We start from the raw sequence: 27,314 nt of genomic DNA, 5'->3' as shown, positions 1-27,314 counted from the left end.
AAGCCTTGTAGAGATGAATATTATGAGAAAATCAGTAAGAGCCATAAGGATTCAAACCTATGATGTGGGTACTCGTAAGCAAACGCCTTGAAGATTTAATTTAACCCACTGCCTGACGCTTCCAACTGAAGCCTAACCAGGGTTACATGCACGGCCCCGTGCACTCTAGTTGTAGCCTAGAGTTCTTTGTGCATTTGAAGAGAAGCGTTGAAGGTAGTCCTAGAGACGACTAGAGTGCGTGAGGGGAGGGGCAATGCCTGAAACCCTAGTTAGGTTTTAGTTGGAAGCCTCTGGCCCCCTAGAGGATTAAATTGAATCCCAGGTTGTATTGCTTTTGATCGTCTCATGGTATAGTGATCTAAGGCGTTTGCTTGAGAGTACCTAGAACATAGGTTCGAATCTTCCTCAAGGCTCCTACTGATTTTCTCATTGGCACATCACATTAATTAATGTGATTCCTTTGTGCACGTGAATATTATGTTATCAGTGAATTCTATGGGGTGTAACTTGAAAAGTTAACCCGGACCGTCCTTTAAGCCGGGCAGGACTTTTCCTCACCCATAGGCTTTTCAATATGTCTAGCTTGTATATCTCCATTCATTCCTACTCTTGTTTTAGGCTTCTTGTACTTGTTTTTATTTGCTATTTGTTAAAAAAAAAATCATATTTCTTGCTACGTGTTCCACTGCTCTTTCTCGCATTCCTTCACTTTGATCAATTGATCTTTGTCCACTTATTGGGGAAGTCTTTCCTTCTCTCTCTCTCTCTGCATATTTTCCAGCGAGACAGTTACACCATGTGTCACTGATGATAGGTACACCTGTTCGTAGCAAATAAATTGGTTGTACAAACTTGGTCTTGGTAATATACGAGTGTTGGTCTCCACGAGTTGTGTAGTCTGGCGCCACGCTCGTGTATGCCTCAGGCTACTGCCAACAACAACTGGTTCTAAATTATTTTATATTAAATTAATATTAATATTCAGATTTCAAATTCAAGTTCAAAACGTTTATTCATAAGTGTTTATACATTGAGTTAGGGTGAATAATGTGAATAATGTACTGTAATTTTGTGTAAATTATCTTGGTGTTTTTTCCTCCTCGCCAAACAGAAAGTGCGATTATTTGTCAATTTGTTTAATATCAAAAAAATTATAACGAAAGTTGTTTGGATCATTTAAGATGGTAGGCCTACTGGCCCATGCGAGGTAGGTCCTATTTAATTAAACGCCCAATTTTGTTTCTCAAAATATCTTGTATTAACTCTTTATCGGATTGTTATAAAACGTCAAATCCTCCGAGTAGGCTGAATATAGTTTTCCTTGTTAGGATTAGCTTGAGTTGCCCCAAGACATCCCAAGCCCGGCTCACAAGGTCACCCTGTTGCGCAGTTAATACCTATCAGGGTGGTTGGGGGGGGGGAGGTAATTGTCTGCCGGATAGCCTCCATTTGTCTGTGTTGTATGTTAACAGATTATGTAACTATTCATCATTGTTGTAACTTACTTGGCTAAACAAATGTTGATGTTTACTTTCTAACTCCATTATGTGCGTCTTACATTTTTCCCCTACTGCTCACAAGATTGGTATGGCGAAAATAAGGAACTAAACTAAAAAAAAAAATTAAGTACGGTATGGTGACGCAAGTTTCGTAACTGTACTTTATATCAAGGTACAGTATATTACGGTGCTTGCAGACCGCAACGGCCTTGGCTTCACTTTCCCAAGGGCCACATACACACGCGCATTGCCTTCCCAAGCCGAGAACCCCTTTGATGATGAGGGGCAACCCATATGTCCAGCTTTTCCACAGATTTTGGCAATTCCCTGGCAAAGACCTTTATAATTTATGATTTATATAATTTACCTGAACAAATACAAACATGCAGATGGGCCATGTTTACGATATACCTGATACGAGGAAACTCAAACACCCTAATGAGCCAGAGATATAGAAAATCGTTGTGTTGGGCTAGCGATGGAGGCAAACTTTATACCTAGGTTCATGTTAATATGACAAAGCGAGGTACAATACCTGTACTAAGAGCTTAAATGCGGGGGAAAAATTAATCGCGAATCATAAGAGAAAAATAGTTAAGTACACGAGACAAAAACAATTGGTGAGTACAAGAGACAAAAAATTGACGCGCACAGGAGGCAAAAACAATGGATGCATACACGAAGTAAAACCATTTGATGAGTACACGCGCGCGTGTTCAGGCACGCACACAATATTTGTAGAAGGGTCAAAATATTACCCAAATTGGACACAAACACTTGCCTAATCTGGTGTTTCTCTACGCTGAAATAATCTGGTGTTTCTCTACGCTGAAGGTGCAGATCAAACACATGGTACTCACTACCGCGTTGCTCAGTGTTGCCGTGTACCAAGCCTACTCGACCGTATTTACCGTGAGCTTCAAACAAATTATTGTACATTAATAGCGATGGCCGCCCATTCGCCTTTTTCCTGTAATTCTAGTTGGTTGAAAAGTGTTGAGAAGACTGCAGCGGGCCTGATATCTTGACAACATGGGTTATATGCTTTAGTTTACATGTGCAACAGTCATTTTTCAGTTATGCATCTTAGGGACAATGTGTATGTATGGGGCGAATATCAAATGACTCGCAAAAATCAGTGATGATCTTTAATATTGGTAATGAACGTGAATACTTGGAAATCTGATTATTTTGTAACGACATATAACCGAATCCATGAACGTAGAATTAAGCATGATCAATTTCTGTGACCGACTTTTGTATTAAGTGGCGCAGGTCATACTGCCTCAACGGCTTGTGGAACATGGCTGACCGACTGACGCGGCTGACCCTGACACACTTCACATTGGCAGTTACATCGATAACACACTGCTTGCTAACCCACTCCTTATCTTCTGTGACGCAAAGTGGGAAAACATTGATTATGACTTTGGACTATCTAATGCAGTTATTAGAAACATACAAATTAAAGAAATTAATTCAGATTTAGAAGAACTAAGAAATGCCCAGAGACCTGAAAGCTGCAGTATTAAAAGTTATGACAAGTTTTGTAATAATAGGTATTTGTATGGTCAGCACAGTAACCGGACCAGGCAATGTGATGTAGTCATTGCGCGAATTCGCCTTGGCTATAGACACATCTGGCAGGTTAGTGAGGCTGAGCCACTACCAGAGTATTCAGATTGTAAACTCTGTGATAAACCTTTAATGCATTCACTAGAACACTATATTGATGAATGTGAAACCATAAAGGACTTTAGACCTCCTGGCCTCTTGTGCCACCAACTGTGTAACTATTTTATTGACTCAGGTGTTCTGGACGACATCCTAACAATTTACCCAAAATTTGCTTGTCCATTTTAAAGAATGAAGAACAATTTTTATTTATATTACTTCTTAGCTGTATCACTTATGAACCCATCCCTGCCCTTGTGTAGCAGTGCACAATAGAAAGTTGTTTTCACATATCCATACATTAAAACATTGATTGTAACCATGATATATGTGCTCCAGCCTACAGTTTAGACCTATTGTCTTATGTATGACCCTTTGTCCTGCGTGGCAGTGAATACTAGCATTATCCTCAATTTAATAAGACCTATCAAAATCCTCAGATTAGGCAAAATTGTAATTAATTTTGTCAATAAAGATGTTAATAATAATAATGTGACGCAAAGTCGATAACCATGGGAGAGCTGAAGCTGCGATCTAGATATCATCTAACACTCCTTATCTGCTGTGACGGGTCAGTAGGTGACCATGGAAGAGCTGAAGCTGCCTGAATACAAGAAAGCTGATTTGTGCTTATGATACTGAAAGTATTAGTGTCCTTATGAACATTACAGAAGGGGACAAATATGATGGAAATATACACACAGAAATCACAATAGCGTGATATATCAAATGAACAAATCCACAAGGGTAATGATGAGGGTTCGAACTTACGCCCGGGATGATCCCAGACGCTGGGATCGTCGGGAGACAGGTTAGTTTTACCCAACTGCCTTAGTCGACTGTGCCACGACATGGCAAAAGAATAGCAACCGGGAGTTCTACTGACCTCATTCGGATCCTGCAGCCTCTCCGAGACACAAACCAGGGTTCTGCACAGTTCCCCCATGCTTTCGGGCTCTGTCAACAAGCTGTTCTGGGGATCATCCCGGGCGTAAGTTCGAACCCTCATCACGGCCCTTGTGGATTTATTCGTGATGGAAATATCATTATAGCTAGTGACAGCACATCTGCCTTACAGAGGCTCGCAACAATACTTACAACACTTCAGCCACGTTGTTGTGACTTAATCTCTGAAAGGGCGACAATATTTGGTTCATGAGGATACCTTCGCAACCACACACACACACACACACACACACATATTAAAGACTGACGTAACCAAGCTAGCCAACCATGCCACAGAAAAAGAGGATCTGAATATCCACGAAACACCTTAGACAAGAATACTCACGTTATGTTGACATGATCTAAAATACGTTGTATGAAGTAGGACGAGCTGTGAAATTACCGGTTCCAATAACATGTAATAGAGAGTGTACCAGGGATTAGCGAGTTAACTACTGGTCATTCTGGCTAGAATAACAAGAATCATTCTAACGCCGCCAATGTTATTCTTTTGATGTGGGCTTCAGGAGACAGGTTTGGCGTGATATCAACTCCTAGAGCTTTCTCTCTGTTCGTTTCGTGAGGGACTTCATCTCCCATTCCCATTCGCTATCCAGTGTCTGGCCTCCTATTTCATCCACTTAGTTTCATTACCTTACATTTACTTGGGTTGAACTTTAGTAGCCATTTGTTGGACCATTCCTAGTTTGTCTAGGCCTCATACTATCTTTCTCTGACTTAATCCTCATAATTTTTGCATCAGCAAACATTGAGAGGAACGAGTCTATTCCCTGTTGTTATAGATTCAGCTACTCGGAACAAGTTCCAAGTAGCACGGGCTATGGTGAGCCCGTCGTCTATTCCCTCTGGGAGGTCATTTACATATATCAGAAATAGTATAGGCCCAAGGACTTATCCCTGTGGGACTCCACTGGTGACGCCTCGCAAGGCGTGTGTAGGCTTCTTTAGGAAACATAAAATGTATTTGCTGTCTTGGGAATATATATGGTGGGAACCAGACTGGTGTGAAGTGGAGGTGTTGGGTGGAGCACTGTCGCAAGTCATGGTGAAGGCACACATTTGAGGCGTCGCTCGGTATTGGTGCTTACACGTTTCTTAAATCATCGTTCCTCCAGGCTTTCATCATCTCGCTTTCTCTACTTTCTCTTGAGTCTCCGGACACCATTTTTGTTTTCAGGTCAAATCATAAATTTAATTTAGGATCACTACTTGTAGGTCTACCACACTTGATTATATGAGAAAATAAATATGTTGGAAATTTGGCTATGTATTCCCACCAACGGGATGACACGAGCTACATAGAGGGTGTGTTTAGGATAATCCAAACTATATTATAGGTAGCCACACAGGCATGGGAACAAGGTGTTGGTTGAGGATAAAAGGGGTGGTGGGTTGGGGGGCTGGATGTCGTCAGCAGTACAGAGGTAGCTTCCGCCTCACCAGCGTTCGCTAGGCTATAACTGGTGCTGACTCCTCAACTCCCTTTGTTACCCAAGATTGTCGGGTAATTGTAATGTGATGTCAGACCAGTGGTACCGGTACTTTACCTCCAGAGTCGCAACCAAGAAACAAGTAGCTGGGTTGAGTCTTACACAGTCACTGGAATACCGTCTCTGCACTATTTTCGAATTACTTTATTCACTCTCGTGTTCTTGAGGATATCTTCATATTGCACCCAAAATTTGCCAGTGCAGGCTACTGAACGTATGGCCCTGTATGAGTAACCATTCTATGAGATGGGGACTTTTAGTATCACTGCTGCCGTATTTACTCTTGTGTTCATAATGATATCCTCATAATGCACCACGGAGTCTGCCAGTGCAGACTACTTATCACATGCCTGCCTTTGTATAACTAACCATCCTGTGATTGGGATTTTTAGCATCACGTAGCTAGTTTTTTGACACGCTGTACTCCCCTTCATATAGTTTAGGGTAGCTGCACAAATGCCAATCCGTCCTCGACTCAAAGTCCATTACATCCAGCGGTTAATCCAACAGACGCATTCATAAATTTTTACATGCTGTGCATTCAAAAATAAGTTGAGGATGGGTTGCAGCTCCCCAATTTATTTTTTCCAAACAAGTTTTATTATTATAAAGTACTGAACACTTACTTCTAGGTAATAAAATATTATTCTATTCATTATTAACTTCGTATCTTTATTTAGCATGCCAAAATTTTGTCTAAAATCCATTTTTGTTCATGTTTAAGAATAGTTTTTGGTGCTTCTTGACAACTGCAGGGAACTGAGGTGCTTTGTGGTAGCTTGGGTACATTATATTATCGTTAGAATACTTTGGTGATAACTATAGGACCCTATCGTGGTGGTTCAAATTACTAACAAATTTCCCCCCAAAAATATAAGTTCAGCAATACTATAATTACTTATTTTCATTTCGTAGCAATGAAATTGGTATTTTATTCAGCTGCAGCACAAATGCTAATGCCACCCACTCAACAGCCATTCTTTGTTATGAGATTAATGTTTTGTATTATAGCAAATATTACTGTTCTTCGTTCCTAAACAAACAAAACTGTAAAACTGGAGAAAGAACCTGATGAGAGTATTAATGGGTTGCTTGGCATTACACAAATCCGTCGATTTGTATAATGCCAACTTATAGTTCTGAGAAAACTTGATCTAAGTACACAAGACGTAAGGAACATTGCCGTAGGCTTGCTGGTCCATTACCAGCAACACTTGCAGTAAATAGTAAAATAGTAAAAATAGATAGTATAAAAATAGTAAAAACACTTGCAGGTGTTTTTTACTATCGAATCGTTTTTAACTCTAGTATCTTTCTTATCAACAAAAATACTTAATGTATGTGGTTGGGTGTTGGCTAGGCTTGACGGAATGGGTGTGAGTGGGCGTGGTGTTGGACGGACTGTAACAGTAAGGGATGTGGGGGTGGCTGAGTGTAACAGTAAATGGTGGAAGAGGGTGACTAGTGAGCAGTATTATGTTGGTGGAAACTGTTGGAATGTACTGTAGTTGTGTGTGGCGTTGTCTCACATCCTGCTCATGAACCTAAGACGTCATGTTGACTCATACAACTTTCCAGCTGGCAATTATGTATTAGGACACATGACAGCGGCAAATACTGTTTGATCTACTTATATTTTGAAACTTAGGATAGGTCTGTGACACTAGAAATGATAAGATGATAAAATATGTAAATTATTGGGATCATCTCAAAGCTCTCAAAATGTACTCTCTGGAAATGAGAAGGGAAAGGTATAAAATAATATATACATGGAAGATACTGGAAGACCAGGTCCCAAAATTGCGCAATTGAATAACAACATACTGGAGCGAAAGATGCGAAAGGAAATGCAGAATAGAACCAGTGAGGAGTAGGTGTCATAGGCACAATCAGAGAGCACTGTGAACATTAGGGGTTCAACACCCAGCAAGCATTAGAAATATTCCCGGAACAAAGGTGGAGGTATTCGAGAGGCACATAGACAAGTTCTTGCAAGAAGTGCCAACCCAACCAGGTTGTAGTGGATATGTGGGCTGCGGACCGCTCCAAACAACAGACTGCTGGACCAAGTTATCTCAAGTGGAGCCTGGCCCCAGGCCGGACTCGGGGAGTAGAAAAACTCGCGAAACCCTCTCCATGTATGCTAAATGTCAGCTTAATGTGCAAAAGTTTTTTTTTTTTTTTTTTTTACACAGGTGGGTACAGGAACAAATAACTGCAGACTCCTGTTAGCAGGCTGAGAGCTTTTCCTGGTCCCGCTAATTCTTTAACAACCAGGTACTCAATCACTGCTGGTTGAACAGAGGTGTACAGTTAAGGATTGGCGCAAGTCAATGTTCCCCCGGCCAGGATACGAACCTAGGCCAAATCACTAACGAGTGTTACCACTGCGTAATCCGGGACTGCATTATGATCAGTATGGACTTAGTAGTAGGAGGTTGTGTTCAATATCTAGAAGTATTAGCAATAAGGATAATAATGTTATTCGTCAATTTTACTTTAGCGGTTGTAAGACCACACTTGATTACCGTACTGCAGAATGGACATGAATGCTGTTGAAAACACAAGACTTATAATGACATAGGATTCTTTCTTACGCTTATGAAATGCAAACATTGAATTGTTTAATTTTCTTGAAAGGTATACACTATAGAGGATGTTAGATAGGACTGAAGCATATAATTATGATGGACCACTACAAGAGATACTTGGAGGATGTCTATGGGAGGCCTCTCATCTGCACTTTACACTTGGCAACAATACTTACAATCAACATTACGCACCATGGCATTGTTACTGACGTCGACATGCCTGTAGATGGTTTACTGTTGAGTTAAAAGACCAACCAACCGCAAGAAAGTTATTACGGCCAAGAGAAACGACGGAACGGAACGAATACTGTGTGTGTATTCTAGTTATACTATAAGAGAGAATGTCTGTCTCTCTGTCCAAAGTTGGAGGCCCTAGCCTCACTCACATTTGTAGGGTGAATGGTCTGGGGTATGGGACTGACATATACTGGTCGAAGTAAGCCTAAGTTAAATACTTTAAGAAGTATAGCCTGTAACCCAACACGGTGCTGTTTTCTTTAATTCTGAAATTAAATCAAAATGTATTGTCTAAAGAGTTATTCCCGCCGTTTACCCTTGTATTTTCATGATTTACTTTATATTATATATACAGTGTATATAATGTAAAACAGGAAACATGAGCTTCTTCACCATAGAGTTATAAACCATGGAACCGCCTACCCGTCGAAGCCGTAAATGCCAAGAATGCCGCAGTTCAAAATCGATTACAAGTAAATATGTAACAGTTTCTGCCGCATACAAGCCAGCCAGTAGGTCTTTTGTAGTGGTCCTTTCATATAGTCAGCATTCCCAGCAACTTTACTACCACCACATGCAGGCACATTGCCTCTGGCATTTTCTTATTGAGTTACGGTAGCCATAGACGTGGCAGGGGAGGTCGAAGATGTCTCGGGGCGTTGGGAAGTGCACAGCTGATCGATTTATGAAGATTAAGCCACCCAAGAGGTGGCACGGGCATGAGTAACCCGTAAGCGGTAGATTGGAGTGAATGTGATATTCGGCCGTGAAACAGCTGATCATTTCATCCCTCTATATATATTTGTATATTCCCCTTGGTTCCGTATGTCGTCTTAGGAAACTGTATCTGCAGCTTCTATTTTGTACGTGGTTTAAGTCATTATATGGAAATTCTAAGTGTGATTATTTTTTTCACATAAACACTTTCGTTTGTCCTCCATGGAAAAAAACAAAACAAAGGGGGTTCATTGAATAGTTAATTTTCTACCGCACAAGTAGCCATTTGTTGAATGCTGTATATTGCATAAATATTTTCAATTCAGTTGACGTTACATTATATATATATATATATATATATATATATATATATATATATATATATATATATATATATATATATATATATATATATATATATATATATATGTCGTACCTAGTAGCCAGAACTCACTTCTCAGCCTACTATGCAAGGCCCGATTTGCCTAATAAGCCAAGTTTTCCTGAATTAATATATTTTCTCTAATATTTTTCTTATGAAATGATAAAGCTACCCATTTCATTACGTATGAGGTCAATTTTTTTTAATTGGAGTTAAAATTAACGTAGATATATGACCGAACCTAACCAACCCTACCTAACCTAACCTAACCTATCTTTATAGGTTAGGTTAGGTTAGGTTAGGTAGCGGAAAAAGTTAGGTTAGGTTAGGTTAGGTAGGTTAGGTAGTCGAAAAACAATTAATTCATGAAAACTTGGCTTATTAGGCAAATTGGGCCTTGCATAGTAGGCTGAGAAGTGAGTTCTGGCTACTAGGTACGACATATATATATATATATATATATATATATATATATATATATATATATATATATATATATATATATATATATATATATATATATATATATATATAAAACATAGTCTTGAAAGCATATTTACATAATTTTTTGATTAATCGGAAATTATGGTTACATGCAGTAAATCTCTTTCAATTAGCAGTCTTGAAAGCATATTTACATAATTTACTTTTTATTACAGGGCGATATTGCTTGATACGTTCAATAAATCCCTTTGAAATATGGCTTGAAGACTTTAAGTACATAATTGTTATTTGTATTAAACGAAGAGAGAGAGACAGAGACAGACAGACAGACAGACAGACAGACAGACAGACAGACAGACAGACAGACAGACAGACAGACAGACAGACAGACAGACAGACAGACAGACAGACAGACAGACAGAGAGAGAGAGACAGAGACACTGTGGTTGAGCAGATTGCAGCAACCTGCTTACATATCGCACCCAAAAAACAAACGGCGCGAGAAAGGGAGTTTAGGAACGTCATGTGACCACTTGAGTTGCCAGCGGCCAGCTGGGGAGTGTTGACGTTTGTGACGTCACGCTTCCATGAGCTACGTGCAGCCAATCAGGAGGCGGGATGCTTCCTGTCTTCCCCCCCCCCCTCCATCCATCCTCCCCCCCCCCCTTTTTTATGTTCATGGTGTACATAATACTTGATGGGGTTTTCAGGCTTTGAAGTGGTGATAGGCCACGTTAGCCACTTCCGGCGTTATGGTGGCAGTGCATTGCGTACTTAGTGGCTTTTAAACAATACAAAAATACAATTACTATACAAATTTCAAAATCATTGTATTTCACTGCATTATACAATCACTGTAATTAGTGGGGTCTTAAGCAATAATATAATCACTATACAAATAATAAAATCATTGTGCTACAATCACTGTTCATTATACAGTCAATTTTATTATACATGTAAACTGCAGCATAACCATTGTATATTTCTGTATAAATAAAAGTCGAATTATTGACTTATGTGGTAAATGGAAATAAAAGGCTTCAAATAAAAGTAGACACGTATACGTGTGCCTGCGGGGTTGAGCTTCAGATATTGGGGCCTGCCTTTCGACCGTCAGTCGGCTGGTGCGCCCAAAACTTAGGCTCTCTCGCACCTGCATATGAAGCTGTATATGGAGTCTAACTCCACCATTTCATTCCTTAGCGCTTTCCATTCACTGTAGATAGAATGTGAATAAACGTAGTTTTACTAGGATTAAAAAGAAAATAAGAACCAAAATAGGGCTGTAGAATTACATATTTCTACCCAAGGCTTCCTAGAATTACGTAAAGAAGAAACATTACATTTTCACAAATCATATTAGAATCTTCATATATAAATGGTTAGTAATAAATGTAGGGCGTTAAGAAAACAATTTTACTAGGGAAGATGCTCATAACGAAATAAGGCCAAAATAGAGCCTTAGAATTAATTACCCACAACTTATGTAACTAGAGCAGCTCATCCTCAAAAAAGATGATGTTTATACAAATTGTTTAGTCAAACGTACAAAAATTGGGCTGTTGGGCCCATTTTTAGGCCCAACAGTCAGTTTGGGTCACAAGGAAGTGGCTGTACAAATGAATTGTACATGAAAAAGAAATGGCTTTTTTAAATAAATATTAAAAATTAACTAAAGAACCAAGTAATCTGTCCTAGGCCTAATATAAGCCTAATGTAGTACATGAATGTAATATGTTAGGCCTAGGAAAGTTTAGGTATAATTTTTGTTTCCGGTGCCCTCAACAAAAATAATAGCATATAACGTGAACTTTGTTGGCAGCAACATCTATAATATATTATTGTTAATGAAGATTGAAGGTAAATAAAAGTAATCTGTCAGGCATGAACGCCTACAATACATTAATCTAGCACACACTATTGCTGGTGACACGGTAGGATGTGCACATTGTACACGGTAGGATGTGCACATTGTACACGGTAGGATGTGCACATTTTACACTGTAGGATGTGCACATTGTACACTGTAGGATGTGCACATTGTACACGGTAGGATGTGCACATTGTACGCGGTAGGATGCGCACATTGTACACGTGGTGTTGATGCACCTGCCAATACACGAGGTTAACACGTGTTGCCCATTGCCACAGGTGAAGATGTGTCCGCTGTATCCAGTACATCTGGTGTTGCTGTACGGGTCGCTGGTGGTGTGTGTGTGGGCTGCCGGCCTGGGCACCCTCGTCAACGCCGCCACCAATGTTCTCACCCTCAAGCTCAGACTCCAGCTGGACAATTTATCCATCAGCACCCTGGACCTCCAGGAGGGCGAGGAGAAGCAGGTCACCTTCTATGTCGATGATCTGCCTCCCCACGTGCTTGGGGACATAATTATTCAGGTTGGTGTGGATTTTATATACTGTAATATATATAATTTTTGTATCTTAATGTTTTCAGCAATGTAACATAATAATAATGTACAGAAATGTAATGATCACATTCATATTATTTTATCTTTCCTCTCCCTTTCTCAGTTTTTCCATGCTTGCTTCCTCAATATTGTTTTACTGAGAAAAATTTGCAAAATTAATTAGCCTATTAGGACTCGTTTCATTAATTGGGTATCTTCTAGAGAACGTCTTAAGTCTCTAAATGTTCATGTACGTCATGGTTTTGTCATACAGGTACAGTACTTGAATATAGTTTTCAGATTCTTTTTTTCTTGCTCAAGTTTTTCATTCAGTATTTTAAGAACTTCTCATCATACTCATTTGAAACTAAAAGTGCTAAAGTTTGAGCTACAAAGTACAGCTGCTGATGAAATTGAGCAGCATACTCCAGTAGCAAATTTTACTTCCCATGCAATAGCTTAAGAAAGTCTCATCAGCTAAAATGAAACAACCAACACTTATTTATGCAGCCCGTCCTCAGGCTAAATCCATTACCATGAGAAACCACACACACCCCCTTAAACCACCCAGATAGTTATCTATATATTTGTGATGGTCTGGTCTGAAAGCATATTACAGTTCCAGAAATAGTCTACATGTAAACTGGCAAGTGAAACTTTGTCCTAAACAGAGATTATTATTATGTCATAACTTTTTGTATTATAAATAGTTGATTTAAAATATAAAAACCATATGATGAAAACATTTCTATTGAAAAATTTGGTTTTCTGTAAACTAAATTCTCGGGTACATTGAAAAGGTTTTCAAATTCGATATTTCACATTTTTTGCCAATAATAACATAACCAAATGTAATGAAAGCTAACCTAACCAAACCTTAACTTAAAGTAACCTGAACCTAACTTAACCAAATGTAATGAAATCTAATCTAACTAAACCTAAAGTAACCTTAACCTAACCTAACCATGGATAGAGAGTAGATAATAGCACTAATTATGTAATCATTCTCAAAGCATTCCTGTGAGCAGATTTACTTAGATTTACTGTGCCATACTACTTAGTGTCATCAGTTGCAGAGTTTTATTTGCTTATCCGGGACCACAAGCCACAACCTGGCCCCCTCAGAGAGGTGCAAGGAGCGATGGCCTATGGGCACTTTACATTTAAAGGGTTATCATCTTTGCTACCACCAAGAGAAGGCACCTAGAAAGATAGGCGAATCAGACCACTGTATGGTTAAAAATGAGACCGCAGCCCCAAAATGCCAAAAGAACTCCCCAACAATGAAAACAAACAACCAAAATTTCTAGGTCATCAAGTTTGGTATTCAATATCTTGGAAAGTACAGTACTGTATCTCCATAGCTAGAATGAGACCTGAGTTGAACGCTCTCATTCTCTAGGACTCTTAGCAGAGTTAGTCCTTGACTCGGTTGTTTATCATGTTATTTTTCATCTTCTTATCATGAAGAAATTTTGTTGATTTTTTCTTTCTTGCATATATCTTTGTCCTATTTTATATCTTGAGATGATTTTGAGGTCATCTTGAGATGATTTCGGGGCTTAGTGTCCCCGCGGCCCGGTCCTATACGAGGCCTCCACTCCTAGGAAGCAGCCCGTGACAGCTGACTAACTCCCAGGTACCTATTTACTGCTAGGTAACAGGGGCATCAGGGTGAAAGAAACTCTGCCCATTGTTTCTTACCGGGGCCCGGGATCGAACACGCGTCCAGTGTTCTGTCCGCTCAGCCGCCGGCTATATACTGTAATTTACTTAAGGTAAATTAGTTGGGGGTGTTTCCTATCACCTAATGTGCCTGTTCACCTGGCAGTCAATAGGTACCCAAGAGTTAATCAGCCTGTTGTAGGGTTGCATCCTGGGGAGGGTCAGTAATTTGACCTTGGAGGGGATGAGGGAGGGGGGACCTTGATATGAAGCCTATCAGGTATAATATACACTGGCTGACTGTTCTCCCGACACAATGAATTACTGTACTGTATTATTAATATGAATTATATATAATTTTGAACTATATATTTGTTTTTTAGCTAATCTTGCATTGTATTTGTTATTTATTTTTGCACTGAAGATAAAGCTGTGACTGCAAAAGGTCTTATTTTAATAAAGTGATGTACAGTATATTTTTTCACTTATACTTTTCATCAAAGATGAATAAATATATATGAACGACTGAATGTGAAAGAAAGACTGTTTCTGGGAAATAGCATATTCGTGCAGTAGATTTTATTAATAAACAGAGTTGGGAATATTTAACATGGAACATAAAAACATTTTAAAAATAACATGCAAAACAAAGTACTCTATAATAACTTTATTATATAAAGTATTTTTTTATTATTAAAAACTTTATTAAAAAGTATTTTAATTGCAAGCAAAAGTAATACTCATTATCTCATTTTTACAACAGGATGAGAATGTTGACCACTTAGACCACCTTAAGATATCACCCAACAAGATTCCTCTTGAATCAACCTTCAGAGAAGAGGCTTACGATTCAGGAAATAGCTCAGTTAAAGGATCATTCAATGTTACTGGAAAATTCCTTGGCTTCACTAAGATCAAGCTAGTACTCAGTGATGGCAATGATGAGGAGCTTCTTATCAGCGAGCCCGTTAATGTCAAGGTAAGCTTGGGACATTATGGACCATTAAATTCATTAAACATCATGCAGTCTCCATTCCTTGTTGCCATTTAACCTCAACCTCTTTTCGGACTCTTTAGGTCTTCTTGTTGTCCCTTTTACGGGAGTTTGAATGTGATGGGGGACTACCTAGGACCTCTACCAAGATCATCCATTTGAACATGCTAGAGAATTGGGCAAGCGTCCTTTCTGGTGGCTTCATGCCACAACCACTAAACTGTGTACTACAGACATAGCTGCCACTACAAATAATACAACAGTACAACCACTATAACAGCAATTACAATCATAAGCACAACAACTAAAAGCCACAACCACCATACAACCATATTCATTTCAACTTCAAACACTGCGACTTCTGCCACCATTACAACTACAACCACTGCTACTTAAGCACTGTTACAACCACAATCACTGCTACTTACAACCACTGCTACACAACCAGCCCCTGCTACAACTACAACCAACTCAAACCACCACTATCATATTCATTCCAACACTTTCATATACAGTATGACACACTACAGTCACTATTGCAGTGACTAATGACAACCAATACAACCACAACTACCACTGATGGAAAAGCCAATGGTAATATTTAAGTTAGAAGAAAACATTTACTGATGAGGAAGAAATAAGAAGTAGGTGGAGAGAATACTTTAAAGATCTGATGAATATGCTTGATGTGGTGAAATCTCTGACATGTTCCTTGGTTGTTGCCCTTCATATGCCAGGCTGAAATTATAATTTCCCTTTGTGAAATTGTCCCATAGAGAGTGGGAATTGTTGGGTATGAATGGCTACGCCTTTGAAATAGTGGGTGTAAGATACATTATAGATACTGTATCCCAATTGTTGTTTACTAGTGATTTTGCATATCACTTTTTATGCCAACCTGTGCTTCTTGATCTTTATATCTTCATAGTATTTATGAATATGCTTTGTGTACTTTGTTGTTATAAAGAACCTAAAGAATCCATATTTTTGTATTTTTAGGTGCAACGAGGGCAGCGAGTGCTGGATAAAATCTTTATTCATGTTGTGATTGCCATGGTGATTGTGGCCTACATCAACATGGGTTGTGCCTTAGACCTTAAGGTCATCAAGGAGACACTACGGCGGCCTGTGGCTCCTGCTATTGGCCTCTTCTCACAGTACTTGTTTATGCCACTTGTAAGTCACTTAGCACCGGGTATTGCTCTTGAGGAATTTGCATTTTCATTATTCTTTTTTTCACGACAACTTGTTGACCAGTCATTCTTGATTTAATAGATTACTGTTAAAGATCCTGATTAACTCTGTAGAACCTGTTCAGGTATTTGCATTATAATCCATGTTCTATATTTCCAGTCATTTTCAAGAGTTATATTTAATTTATAACATGTCTCTTAGTGATTTTATGCAGTCAGTTGCACTGTGTTGTTTCATTTTCTTGACTTTCCAGATCTCGTATGCTATTGGTTATGGACTCTTCTATGACAGTCCAGAGATGTGGTTGGGACTGTTCTTAACTGGTTGCTCTCCAGGTGGTGGAGGATCCAACATGTGGACCTACTTGTTGGGTGGCTCCCTTGACCTCTCTGTCACCATGACCTTCATCTCTACTGTGGGTGCCTTTGCTGCCCTCCCGCTCTGGGTGTATGCACTTGCCAGAACCATCTTTCAAGGTACAAGCACGTAATTCTAAGGTTATTTAGGCTGAACAGAGAGAGGTAATAAAAATTAGAAGTTAGGGGGTTACTGCATAGTTAAAGGCAAGGGCAAAGATATTCAGAATAAAATACTAATATTGAAATAAAGTATATATAAAACATTCATTAAATATTCTTAATTGAAGTACTGTAATTAAATCGATGGTAATGTGAACAAGATTATATTTGACATTGTGAGAAGTGTGAAATATAGCACTGTATATATGCAGGCAGATATGTCAGTAGAAAAGTTGAGTGCATCAGTTAAAAAAAAATGTCAGAAGGCTGCAAGTATTGATTAGGTATATACAGACATGATTAAATATTGTAGAGAAAAAGGAATGGAGGGATTGTGGAGAATGTGCCAAAGGATATAGAATAGTAGTAATGTGCAAGAGGGCAGAAAAAATGAGTTGGGATTATACCACTGAATAAAAATTAAGAAGAGTGCATGATATTGATTGGAAGTGTACAGGAAATTACGGACATATGAGCTGGCAGAGGGTGTGTATCATATATTTACATTGAGACAACTCCATGTAAAGTAAAAAAAAAAAAAGTATGTGTGAAGGATGGTAAGAGATTCAGTATATGGCATATGACAAAGTTTATAGGGCACACATGTATGAAGTCAGCCAAGTTCTGTTAAACGCTAGGAAACATTTATCCAAGAAGTAGTGTGTGTAAAAGTAAATAGTGTATTTTATATGACTGGTTTGTATGATATCGTGGTTGTCCAAAACATTATTTATATTGATTGGGCTCTGAGGGAGGTCCAGGCAATAATATTGTAGAAAGGTTTAAGTCTAGCACATAAGAATCACATGAATAATTTACAAAGTTGAGTGTGTCATATGATATATACAGTACAGTATTTATAATAAAGTAATATTTACATCATTCCAAGCCAAGTATTACATACACTAATCTTAATAAAGTAGAGTTGAAGTGGCACAAGCCTTGAAAGATAGTAAAACCATTCATTTCTGTAGCTTTGGGAAATCTTAATAATTATCATAATATATCTATCTAGCTGGAACCCTCTTTTAAATGTCCCTTTCTATTTAAATGGAAATGTTAGTGGTCTTTTTCTCTTGGCTTGTCCTACAAGGTAAATGGATAAAATAAAAATATATAACATTACATACACTACCATATTTTAATTTGTCTAATATATTTTCCAGGTGGTCATTTTTCAAAGCTTCCATACAAGAACATTGCCTTTTTGGTAGTGGGGCTGCTGCTGCCTCTGTCCATCGGTCTGCTGATCAAGTGGCGATCTCAGCGTGTGGCTGTAGTCTTGAAGCGTCTCTTGAAGCCAGTCTCTATTATTTTCATCATCTTCATCATGACTTTTGGAATATATGCAAATTTCTACATTTTTGCTTTCTTTGATTGGAGGGTGAGTAGTGTGTATTGCAATAGGGTATAAAGGTATAAGCATAAATTTTGTGTGGGTTAAACTGCAAACTATGAATAAAGAAGACAAAATGTGTCTTATGATGCTTGGTATGCCTGCAAAACCACTGTCATTTGCAGTGTTATAAACAAAATTCAGATGGATTTGCCTATCATCCTGTTCTAAGAAAATTATTGCTGGATATAGAATTAACTCTTGCTCAAACAGACTGATTAGTTTCTGAACCTTCTGGTACGTCTGCTCTTACCGATTTTCACTTCTTGAATAAAATTAGTATTTTTATTAGTACTGTGCAAATGATAGAACATGTATTTGCCGTTATTTTGCTACAAAACATCCTTGAAAAATGTACATTCTTGAAATAAATTGTTTAATTATTTCAAGTCTAATGCCACTAAATTTTGTCAATCAGGAGTTTCTTGATTATCTAGACACATAATTTGTTTCACTGAATTAGAGTACAAAATACAGTTCTACTATTAATAATAATAATGTTTATTATACAAAATATGTACACTACAATGATTATATTACATTATTCTGTAAAATCATTGGTGACTGAATTACATTTCTTATTTTTCCACTGATCCAATGTATTACAGTACTGTATAAGTTGTTCAATCCAAGGCATTGTAAATAAAATACAATATACTGTATTCTAGAAATTATGAGAACATGTTTTCTTAATTAATATATGAAATTTCTTGATTAATATATGAAATAAACCTTTATGGAGTTGAAAGACAAAATTCACAACACTTTTCATGTTCATCAGATTAAGACAGTAATGTAAAACACTGAGTATTGTGCTTGGTAAAAATTAAACTGTCTGAGATTATAGAATTTTCATAGCTGCCTAACCTATAAGTTAGGAAGATTCAACTTACTAATAAGAAGCACATTATTTGCTTATACAGGTGGCATTGGCAGGTATGCTGTTACCTTGGCTCGGTTTTATCTTCGGTGCTGTAGCCTCCCTCCTCTGTCGTCGCAATTTGGAGGAGTCGATTGCCATCAGTATTGAAACTGGCGTTCAGAATACTGGACTATCTATTGGCATTCTTAAGGTAACTACAACAATATTCTCTCTAGCTACACATCATTGAATCATTTGACATTTGTTAAGCTGTTTATTAGCACATGCTATTTTTATTTCCATTAAAATGCTTGCAAATAATTGCTGTACTGTATAGTAAAAACAAAAAAATTGCATAATAGGTATGACAGTTATCAGGTGAAAGTGCTAGTGCTAAGCCATTACAACTTGTATAGCACTTTGAAGGGATGAGGATAAGGATTCAGGATAGAATGGAGGAAAAGAATGGTGTCCAACCAGTTGGATGATCAGGGATTGAACACCGACCTGCAAGAAGGGAGACTATCTCTCTACTGTCCAGTTCAAGTGATTGATGTTTGATGTGCAACACCCATGTGTTGAATTGGGTATCATTGTATTGGTGGAGTACTCAGCATCAATGTTTACAATCATTATGTGGTTGCCCAATAGTATAGTGAAAAGAAAAAGACTTGCATAATAATTTATGTAACTAATGTGATTATATTAAAAAAAAAAAAATTGCCAGCAGAGCAGCAAGCCAGTCTGTCTTCAAATGTTGATAAAAATCTATAGTTTGTACAGCTATTATTTATAATTCCCGTTGTTAGGGAGAGGAAGCCAATACTGTACTTGGGCTTATCGAAGCCTTGCCCTAGGCCAACTACTGACCTCACCCAGGTGCAACCCACAACATTTGTCTAACTACCGGCGATCTATTTAACTGCTATTTAAAACAGATTAGGGGTCCTAATTTTGATCTCGTGTAGATTTAGTCTGCATAAATTTTAATTTCATAAAACTGAGATTCAGTAGTGTTGGCAATCACATAACTGTACACTACATATTTATTTCATTGACCAGCTCACATACTGTTTTATCATGAGAATATTCTGTAATTCCTGTACCTATGTAATTAGTAAACAATCCCCCATTGATTGAATTGAAGAAATTGGTATAAAATTTAAAATGAGAGAAATAAATGCAATGCATGTTGACAAATAGCAGTTGTCCAACTTTTGTTATTTTTACTTTACTCATAACAGGTGGCTCTGAAGGACTACGCACCACTGGGGGATATAACGATGGTGATCCCGATTGCTGTTGCAACCATGACACCAATACCCCTTACCATTGCTTACATCATCAAACGTATTCAAGACTGCCGTAAACGCCACAGAAAACTAGAGCTCAAGTGTCCTTATGATGATGAGGATGACATAAAGAATGACATGCCATTGTCTGCCTCCACGTCTTGCACACCACTCCACAAGGATGCTAACGACAACTCCAAGATCGTACTGGCTTGATCATGTTTACTAGTTGATGTGCAGATTTACATTGGGTTTTTTCTGCATCAAATACCTATTTTGAGAATTATTGCCAAAAAATAATTGAAATAATTGTCGAGAAAGAGTTACAATTGTACGAATGTGATGTAAAATGTTGGTCACATGATCCTGTCAGGAATAATTTGAAGATATAGTAAGATGGCGTATAATTCAGAAGTATTTGCCTTATTGATATTAAAGAAGCCTTAAGAATACAATGAATGAACCAACATTCTCACTCTCACTCTGATTCATAAATAATATAGTTGTGTACACTACAAAATATAGAATAGGAAAAGTAAATATATTTTATAATTTGTATGAAGATTTTAAGATTCCATTGATTATCTAAAGCAACTTGTGCTTATCAATAAATATGTTTGTGTTAGTATTATTTTCAATATACATAATTCGGTTACGGATGGTATAATCTTTAGAATCTGTCCCGAAAGCAGTTGTAAGGAATCCTTTCAGATTCCAGGGAAGAACCCAGAAAAAAAGGTCACTTGAAGAGTTGCTTTTTTTTTTTTTTCTAAAGGAGTTATTTTGATCTCTTGGGATGTAGATTGCACAGGTTAATCAGACAGCAGTCTGTTTTGATTCCCCTATCTTTCTGGGTCCTTTCCCGGTTGATGGCAATTATGACATACAGTACTTTAAATGTAAAGTGCTCATAGGCCATTGCTTCCTGTGCCTCTCTGAAGGGGCCAGGTTCGGCTTGTGGTTCCCGGTAAGCATAAGAATCTCTGACTGATGACTACAAATTAATATTGTACACATCAGTTCAGATAGCTTCAGGGAGCCACCGGGGCTCAGCCAGAAAATGGCGTTTCATTACATTCAACGCTTTTTTTTTTATTTGCATATTAAATCTTTGGTAAAACCTATTCAGCCTATTTTGAATGGGCTGAATTGAAATTACATTGTGCATACATTACATGTGCAAATAAAAGTACTTAATGATTTATGAGTCATTGGTGAGTGTATAAATTTATTCATAGCTATTTTCTAATGTGTGTTATGAAACTGCTTAATGTGTACAAATTAAATTAGTTAAAAGGTACAAATATTGTGGTGATAATGGAAGTTCTTAAATTAGAAAAACTTTAATTAATAATACTCTATGCAGTTTGTATATTTTCGTATTCCAGTTATTAACTAAAGTGCCAATGTGAGATATTTTTGGGATCTTAGGTAAGAGTTAGTTTCTAACACCATGTCTTATAAATTATATGTTCTTCCAGCAATATTGAATCTCTTCAAACCCAGGTAGGACAAAATAATTGTTCTGTATGTGATTTAGATAAATAAGCCATTATGGAAAAAGGCACCAAGTCTGGAAGACTATTTAGCACCATCAGTGTCACAAAATGTTTAATAAAGTATGACCTACCTTGTGGTTACCATGCGTTGATTTTGGGATTCAACGTCCCCGTGGCTAGGTCTCGACCAGGCCTCCTGGTTGATAGTCTGGTCAACCAGGCTGTTGGTACAGTAATAAAAATATAACATACTCCAAAGCAAAGTATTTGTTATTACTGTACATTACAGGAATGTAAAAACTTAAGTGTAAAGAATTTTTTTTGTTATATAGAGTAACATAACAGTGCTGTGTGCCTAAGCTTGTTAATAAAAAAATTTTTTATTTATATATCTGTCAGCACAGGAACAGATAAATAAAGCCAGCCATAAAAAATGTGTTACATTGATAGAATGAAATGATTGGTGTTAATATTAATTACATATTTGCTTCTAATATTCAAATTAAACATGTAACGACTTGCTCTCTTATAATATAAACATCATTGGCAAGAATGATTGGACTTACATGATGCACTTGCCAGTGAAGGTGCACACTTGACTTCTCTCCTTGTTCCTAACATAGAAATATTATTGAAATAGAACTGAAAGTCAGTATTGTAAATGGCCTTCATTATTGCAGTTAGGCCACTAAGGACTTTTATATGATACATTCAACTTCTGTATGTTGATTTGTGAAATATTTTATACAAAATATCTGATTTTTGTAAATTACAACTTTGTTGTGCACAATCTTGAGATGTGCATCAACACTTACCAGTTGTGGCCTCAGAATTAAGATACAATACTTCAGTGCCTGGAGCTTGTAGCTCAGCCTTCAACTGTGCTTTGCAAAATCAAGCTATGTTCTTAACTGTTTTCTGCAACTGTTACTGCAAAGTGAATTTCATTAATTACAGGTAGTGCTGAAAGCATCTTATTGCTGTATAAAATGGTGATGGAATGCTGTGAGGTTTATAAAAACCAATAAAATGAAGATAAATCAAAGTAGAGCAGTCTTTGTCCTCTGCTTTCAACTGAGGGACTTTGTGTTAAATCTTTAGGCAGAACAGAAATCGTTGGTCACATTTCCTTTCACCTAATTCGTCTGTTCACCTAGCAGCAAAATAGGTACCTGGGAGTTGAGTAATTGTTGTCGGTTGCATCCTGGGGAAGGTCAGTAGTTGGCCTAAAGTGTCCTCAATAAGCCATTGTTTTGTCCCCAACAGTGAGAATTGTAAGTTTGCAATTTATTAAATGAAAGATGAGTTATGGGAAAGGAATACTATCAGCCTGCTAACAGGAGTCAGAAGTCGTCTGTTCCTGTACCCACCTGTGTAAAAAAAAAAATGTATAGGGAGGACTGTGTTGTCAGATATACATGTTATCAATAGATGCAGTGAGTATATTAAGCCAATCTGATACAAATGATAAAGAAAAGGCAAGGATAATGTGGTTTGGAAGAAGACCAGTAGAATAGAGGATGATAGGTAGAGGAAACTAAGAGTTTCAGATGGGAAAGGCATCTGGTATTGATGGTATAACTGCAGATATGTTGTGGTATTGGTGGATACATTAAATGTAGTTCAGGTTGAATGGCAGGAAAATGAGGTACATAAGTATTGGGCAAAGGCCATTATGGTACTAAATCTATATATGTGGTAGAGAGTGCAAGAATAATTACAAAAACATGTGATTTGGTTATGCATAAGTATGTACATGGGAGAGAAAAATTGAAATAATGTGAGTACTTTCATGATTCAACATATTTTCAAGGAGTACTTGAAAATGTGCTAAATCATGTGAGTGCTCGGGTTATTTTCGGGTCTCTATCCTATGTGCATTACGAATAAGGTGATGTAAGGAAGATGTGGGAATTGTATGAGTTTACTATGCATCCCAGAAGACGTGTATGCAAGGATACAGTGAGAGAGTAAGATATAACAAAAAATTTCTACCTGATTTTATGAACTTCAAAAAAGTGTATGACTGGATTGATTGTGAAGCGAAGTATATTGTAGAGAAGGATTGAGCCCATAAATAGCATTAAAATCCTTTTATATAAATGCCAGAGTATATGAGAGATTTAAGTAAAAATTAGAAAGATTTAATTGTTAAAGTGGGCATAAGAAAGTGTTGTGTAATGACTGTGGTTCTTTAGTTTCTATATGGATGGATTAAAGAGGTAAAGTTCAGAACACCTGAAGTGTGAGTGGAATTGGTTTAAAATTAATTACTCACCTAGTTATACTTGCAGGGGTGAGCTTTGTCTCTTAGGTCCCACCTCCCAACCGTCAATTTACTGGTATACAGATTCTTGAGCTTCTCGAGCTCCATCTTATCTACATTTGAAACAGTATATGGAGTCAGTCTCCACCACATCACTTCCTAGTGCATTCCATTTACTAACTACTCTGACACTGAAAACTGACGCTGAAAAAGTTCTTTCTAATGTCTCTGTGGCTCATTTGGGTACTCAGCTTCCACCTGTGTCCCCTTGTGTGTGTACCACCAGTGTTAAATAATCTATCCTTGTCTACCCTGTCAATTCCCCTGAGAATTTTGTATGTGGAGATCATTTCTCTTTAAGCTCTTCTGTCTTCCAGCAATATGAGGTGCAGTTCACTCAGCCTTTCCTTGTAACTCATGCCTCTTAGTTCAGGAACCAGCCTAGTGGCATACCTCTGAACTTTTTCCAGCTTTGTCTTGTGTTTGACAAGATACGGGCTCCATGCTAGAGCCGCATACTCCACGACTGGTCTTACATATGTGCTATTGACATGTCTGTATGCAAAGGATGTGGTGAGCATTTTAGAGCAAGGAATGACACAATGTGGATTTTGTAGATACAGTAGCTATATAGTGGTAAGACATAATGATTTGTACTGCAGGATAAAAATGGGATAAGAGATGCTAGAAGAGGTGGGTTTGAAATAATAAGGGGCAGTACTGAGTAGAAATGGAGTATATTGAAGGCAAAATAAAAATGGGGTCATTGAGTGGAAGGAGAAGTAAATGATATAATGAAAGGAAGGAATATTAGTATGGGGTTAATAAAGAGCTGATAGTACTGTATATTACTCTACTACCAACTCTGACATAAGCAAGTAAACCTAGGGAATGGAAAGAGCTAGAGTATGCCAGAGTATAAGCATTGGAAATTATTTTTTGTTAGAAAAGTTGCTGATGTAAGTAATGAAGTATATTTGTAAAAGGGTTGAGGGAATTAAATTTGGAGTGGGTAAGGTGCTATGCACTTGGGTGGCACAGTATGTAAGTTTGTAGAATATTTCAGAATCATTTAACAAAAAGGCTGTACAAGAATGAAATGATGGAATTATGTAGTCGAGGCAGAAGATCAGTATCCTTGAAGAGAAGCATGGAACTATATAGTTGTATGAAAGAAATAGTGTGAGGCGAGGGATTAGAAAGCTTGAGTGGATGTGGGATAACAGAACCTCCTGGAGGAACTTCTGCTGCAGCCATCACTTGATGGGTAGCTCCTAGAAGGAAGTTAGGTGGCTCAGTAATAGGTAGATACTGTAGATAGAATAACTGCTGTCCTTGCACACAGCAGCATGCTTCACTAAAAAATAATAAAAAAAGGATAATACCAATATACTGTAAATTCTGGCTGCCAATATATTCTGATGTGTTGTAATCTTTGGCATACAAATGACACTAATATGCGTCGTCAATACTTTGACAATAAATGTTCCGATGATACTTAAAATGTATCGTCTGATCTCCAAATTTCTGAAAGTCACATCCTTAACCATTCAATTTGCACATTCACGATGAAACTTCAAATACGTTAGCCCAGTGTGAGTAGAGCTTATCAGGTAATCAACCAGAGATGATAAGTGTTCTGCCTCTGTGTATTTTCTCTTTGCTTGCAAATTATCTGACAGAAAAGTAAAAGATATGCTTGTTTTCTTCTTTACAGTTATATAGGCTGATCATGTGTGCATACAGTATTTCTATATTTTGTATTTTTATTTGTTGAAAAAGAAATAAGTAACATTGAAATGTTCATAAGCATTTGTATAGTTAGAGCCATCACACACAATCTATTATTCCCTTTTGTTTTACATCTAAACTCTAGAACACTCATTTGCATACATTTTGATACCAAATTTATAGTTATATAACCTGATCCTTGAGAGGCCCTGAATATTTACAACTGGGCACGCTGTAAGGGGCCAGAATGTTAAAATGTTAATACTGCACAGTATTTAAATTGTTAACACTGAAGTGAATGGCTATTTCAACTCTAAAAATATTTTATTAAAATTTAATATGAACTTGTTGTTTTATTATACTCCTGCTTACCTGATTTACCTACATTTGATCATTTAAATATTAACATTTAATCTTAATCTTTAAACTTACATTTTAAGATCAGTATGCTTATATTTTGAAGTTCTTTATGAGGTCTTTATTACTGTATGTAATGTATTATTATACAGTTAACCCTGGATTGTACTAGTAATGGGGTTCTGGGAGTTCTACTCCTCAAGCCCAGCCCGGGGCCAGGCCTGACTTGTGAGAGCTTGGTCCAACAGGCTGTTGCTTGGAACAACCCGCAGGCCCACATATCCACTACAGCCCAGACCTCCGGCACTAATTGAAGAAAACTATCCAGTTTTCTCTTGAAGGCAAAGTTAACTTAATAATCCTGAGCAGCTTATAATATATAATAATATACAGTATATTTACAATGAAAAATGTTTTGGTTATACAGTATATTATATAGTACAGTATAACATTGTTTTTTCACTCTATCACACAGAGTATTTTGGACAAATATTAAAAGTTGGTGATTTTATCAAAATTTTAATTGCACTAAAAATGTTGCCAAGGGTACTTTTGTGTATCCTGATTATGAATGTAGGGTCAAAAAAGATGTAATATGAGTAATTCGCTTTGTACTGAGTTCTTGATGCAATGGGCATGTTTTTGTTTAATCTAACATGTATGATGAAAAGGGTACATTGTAGCAAGGTTTTTATATCAACAAATAACTTCAACACAAGTTGACAGCGGTGATTACATTGGTAAGGATACAGTATATGTCTTAAGTACTGTACTAATATTGGGGAAATGGGTAGTACAAGATACAGTATGAAGAACAAGGTAGGAAACTATGAGGATGAAATTAGGTACTTTTTATTTTACTTTTACTTATACTTATATGGTTATCTTGAGATGATTTCGGGGCTTTAGTGTCCCCGCAGCCCGGTCCTCAACCAGGCCTCCACCCCCAGGAAGCAGCCCGTGACAGCTGACTAACACCCAGGTACCTATTTTACTGCTAGGTAACAGGGGCATAGGGTGAAAGAAACTGCGAATTGTTTCTCGCCAGCGCCCGGGATCGAACCCGGATCACAAGTCCAGCGTGCTGTCCGCTTGGCCGACCGGCTCCCTTATGATCCGGATAATTTCTTCA

General features: G+C 37.5%; 1 protein-coding gene across 2 annotated transcripts in view; it reads left to right on the top strand.

Moving 5' to 3' along the window:
- Positions 1-26,169, top strand: part of LOC123759684 (hepatic sodium/bile acid cotransporter) — a 43,720-nt gene extending 17,551 nt beyond the window's left edge. The window contains exons 2-8 of one of the 2 annotated variants that reach the window (XM_045744906.2): positions 12,152-12,397; positions 14,837-15,052; positions 16,067-16,243; positions 16,515-16,737; positions 17,946-18,163; positions 19,099-19,248; positions 20,282-26,169. In XM_045744906.2, coding sequence (XP_045600862.2) covers positions 12,158-12,397; positions 14,837-15,052; positions 16,067-16,243; positions 16,515-16,737; positions 17,946-18,163; positions 19,099-19,248; positions 20,282-20,545 — 1,488 coding nt within the window. In that variant the 5' untranslated portion in view covers positions 12,152-12,157 and the 3' untranslated portion in view covers positions 20,546-26,169. The remainder of the gene's footprint in view (positions 1-12,151; positions 12,398-14,836; positions 15,053-16,066; positions 16,244-16,514; positions 16,738-17,945; positions 18,164-19,098; positions 19,249-20,281) is intronic. The other variant, XM_045744914.2, reaches the window with a different exon arrangement.
- Positions 26,170-27,314: the final 1,145 nt, after the last annotated feature.

Source organism: Procambarus clarkii, chromosome 22 (genome assembly GCF_040958095.1).
Source record: "Procambarus clarkii isolate CNS0578487 chromosome 22, FALCON_Pclarkii_2.0, whole genome shotgun sequence".
Classification (NCBI taxonomy): domain Eukaryota; kingdom Metazoa; phylum Arthropoda; class Malacostraca; order Decapoda; family Cambaridae; genus Procambarus; species Procambarus clarkii.
This window is presented reverse-complemented; position numbering and strand designations above follow the sequence as displayed.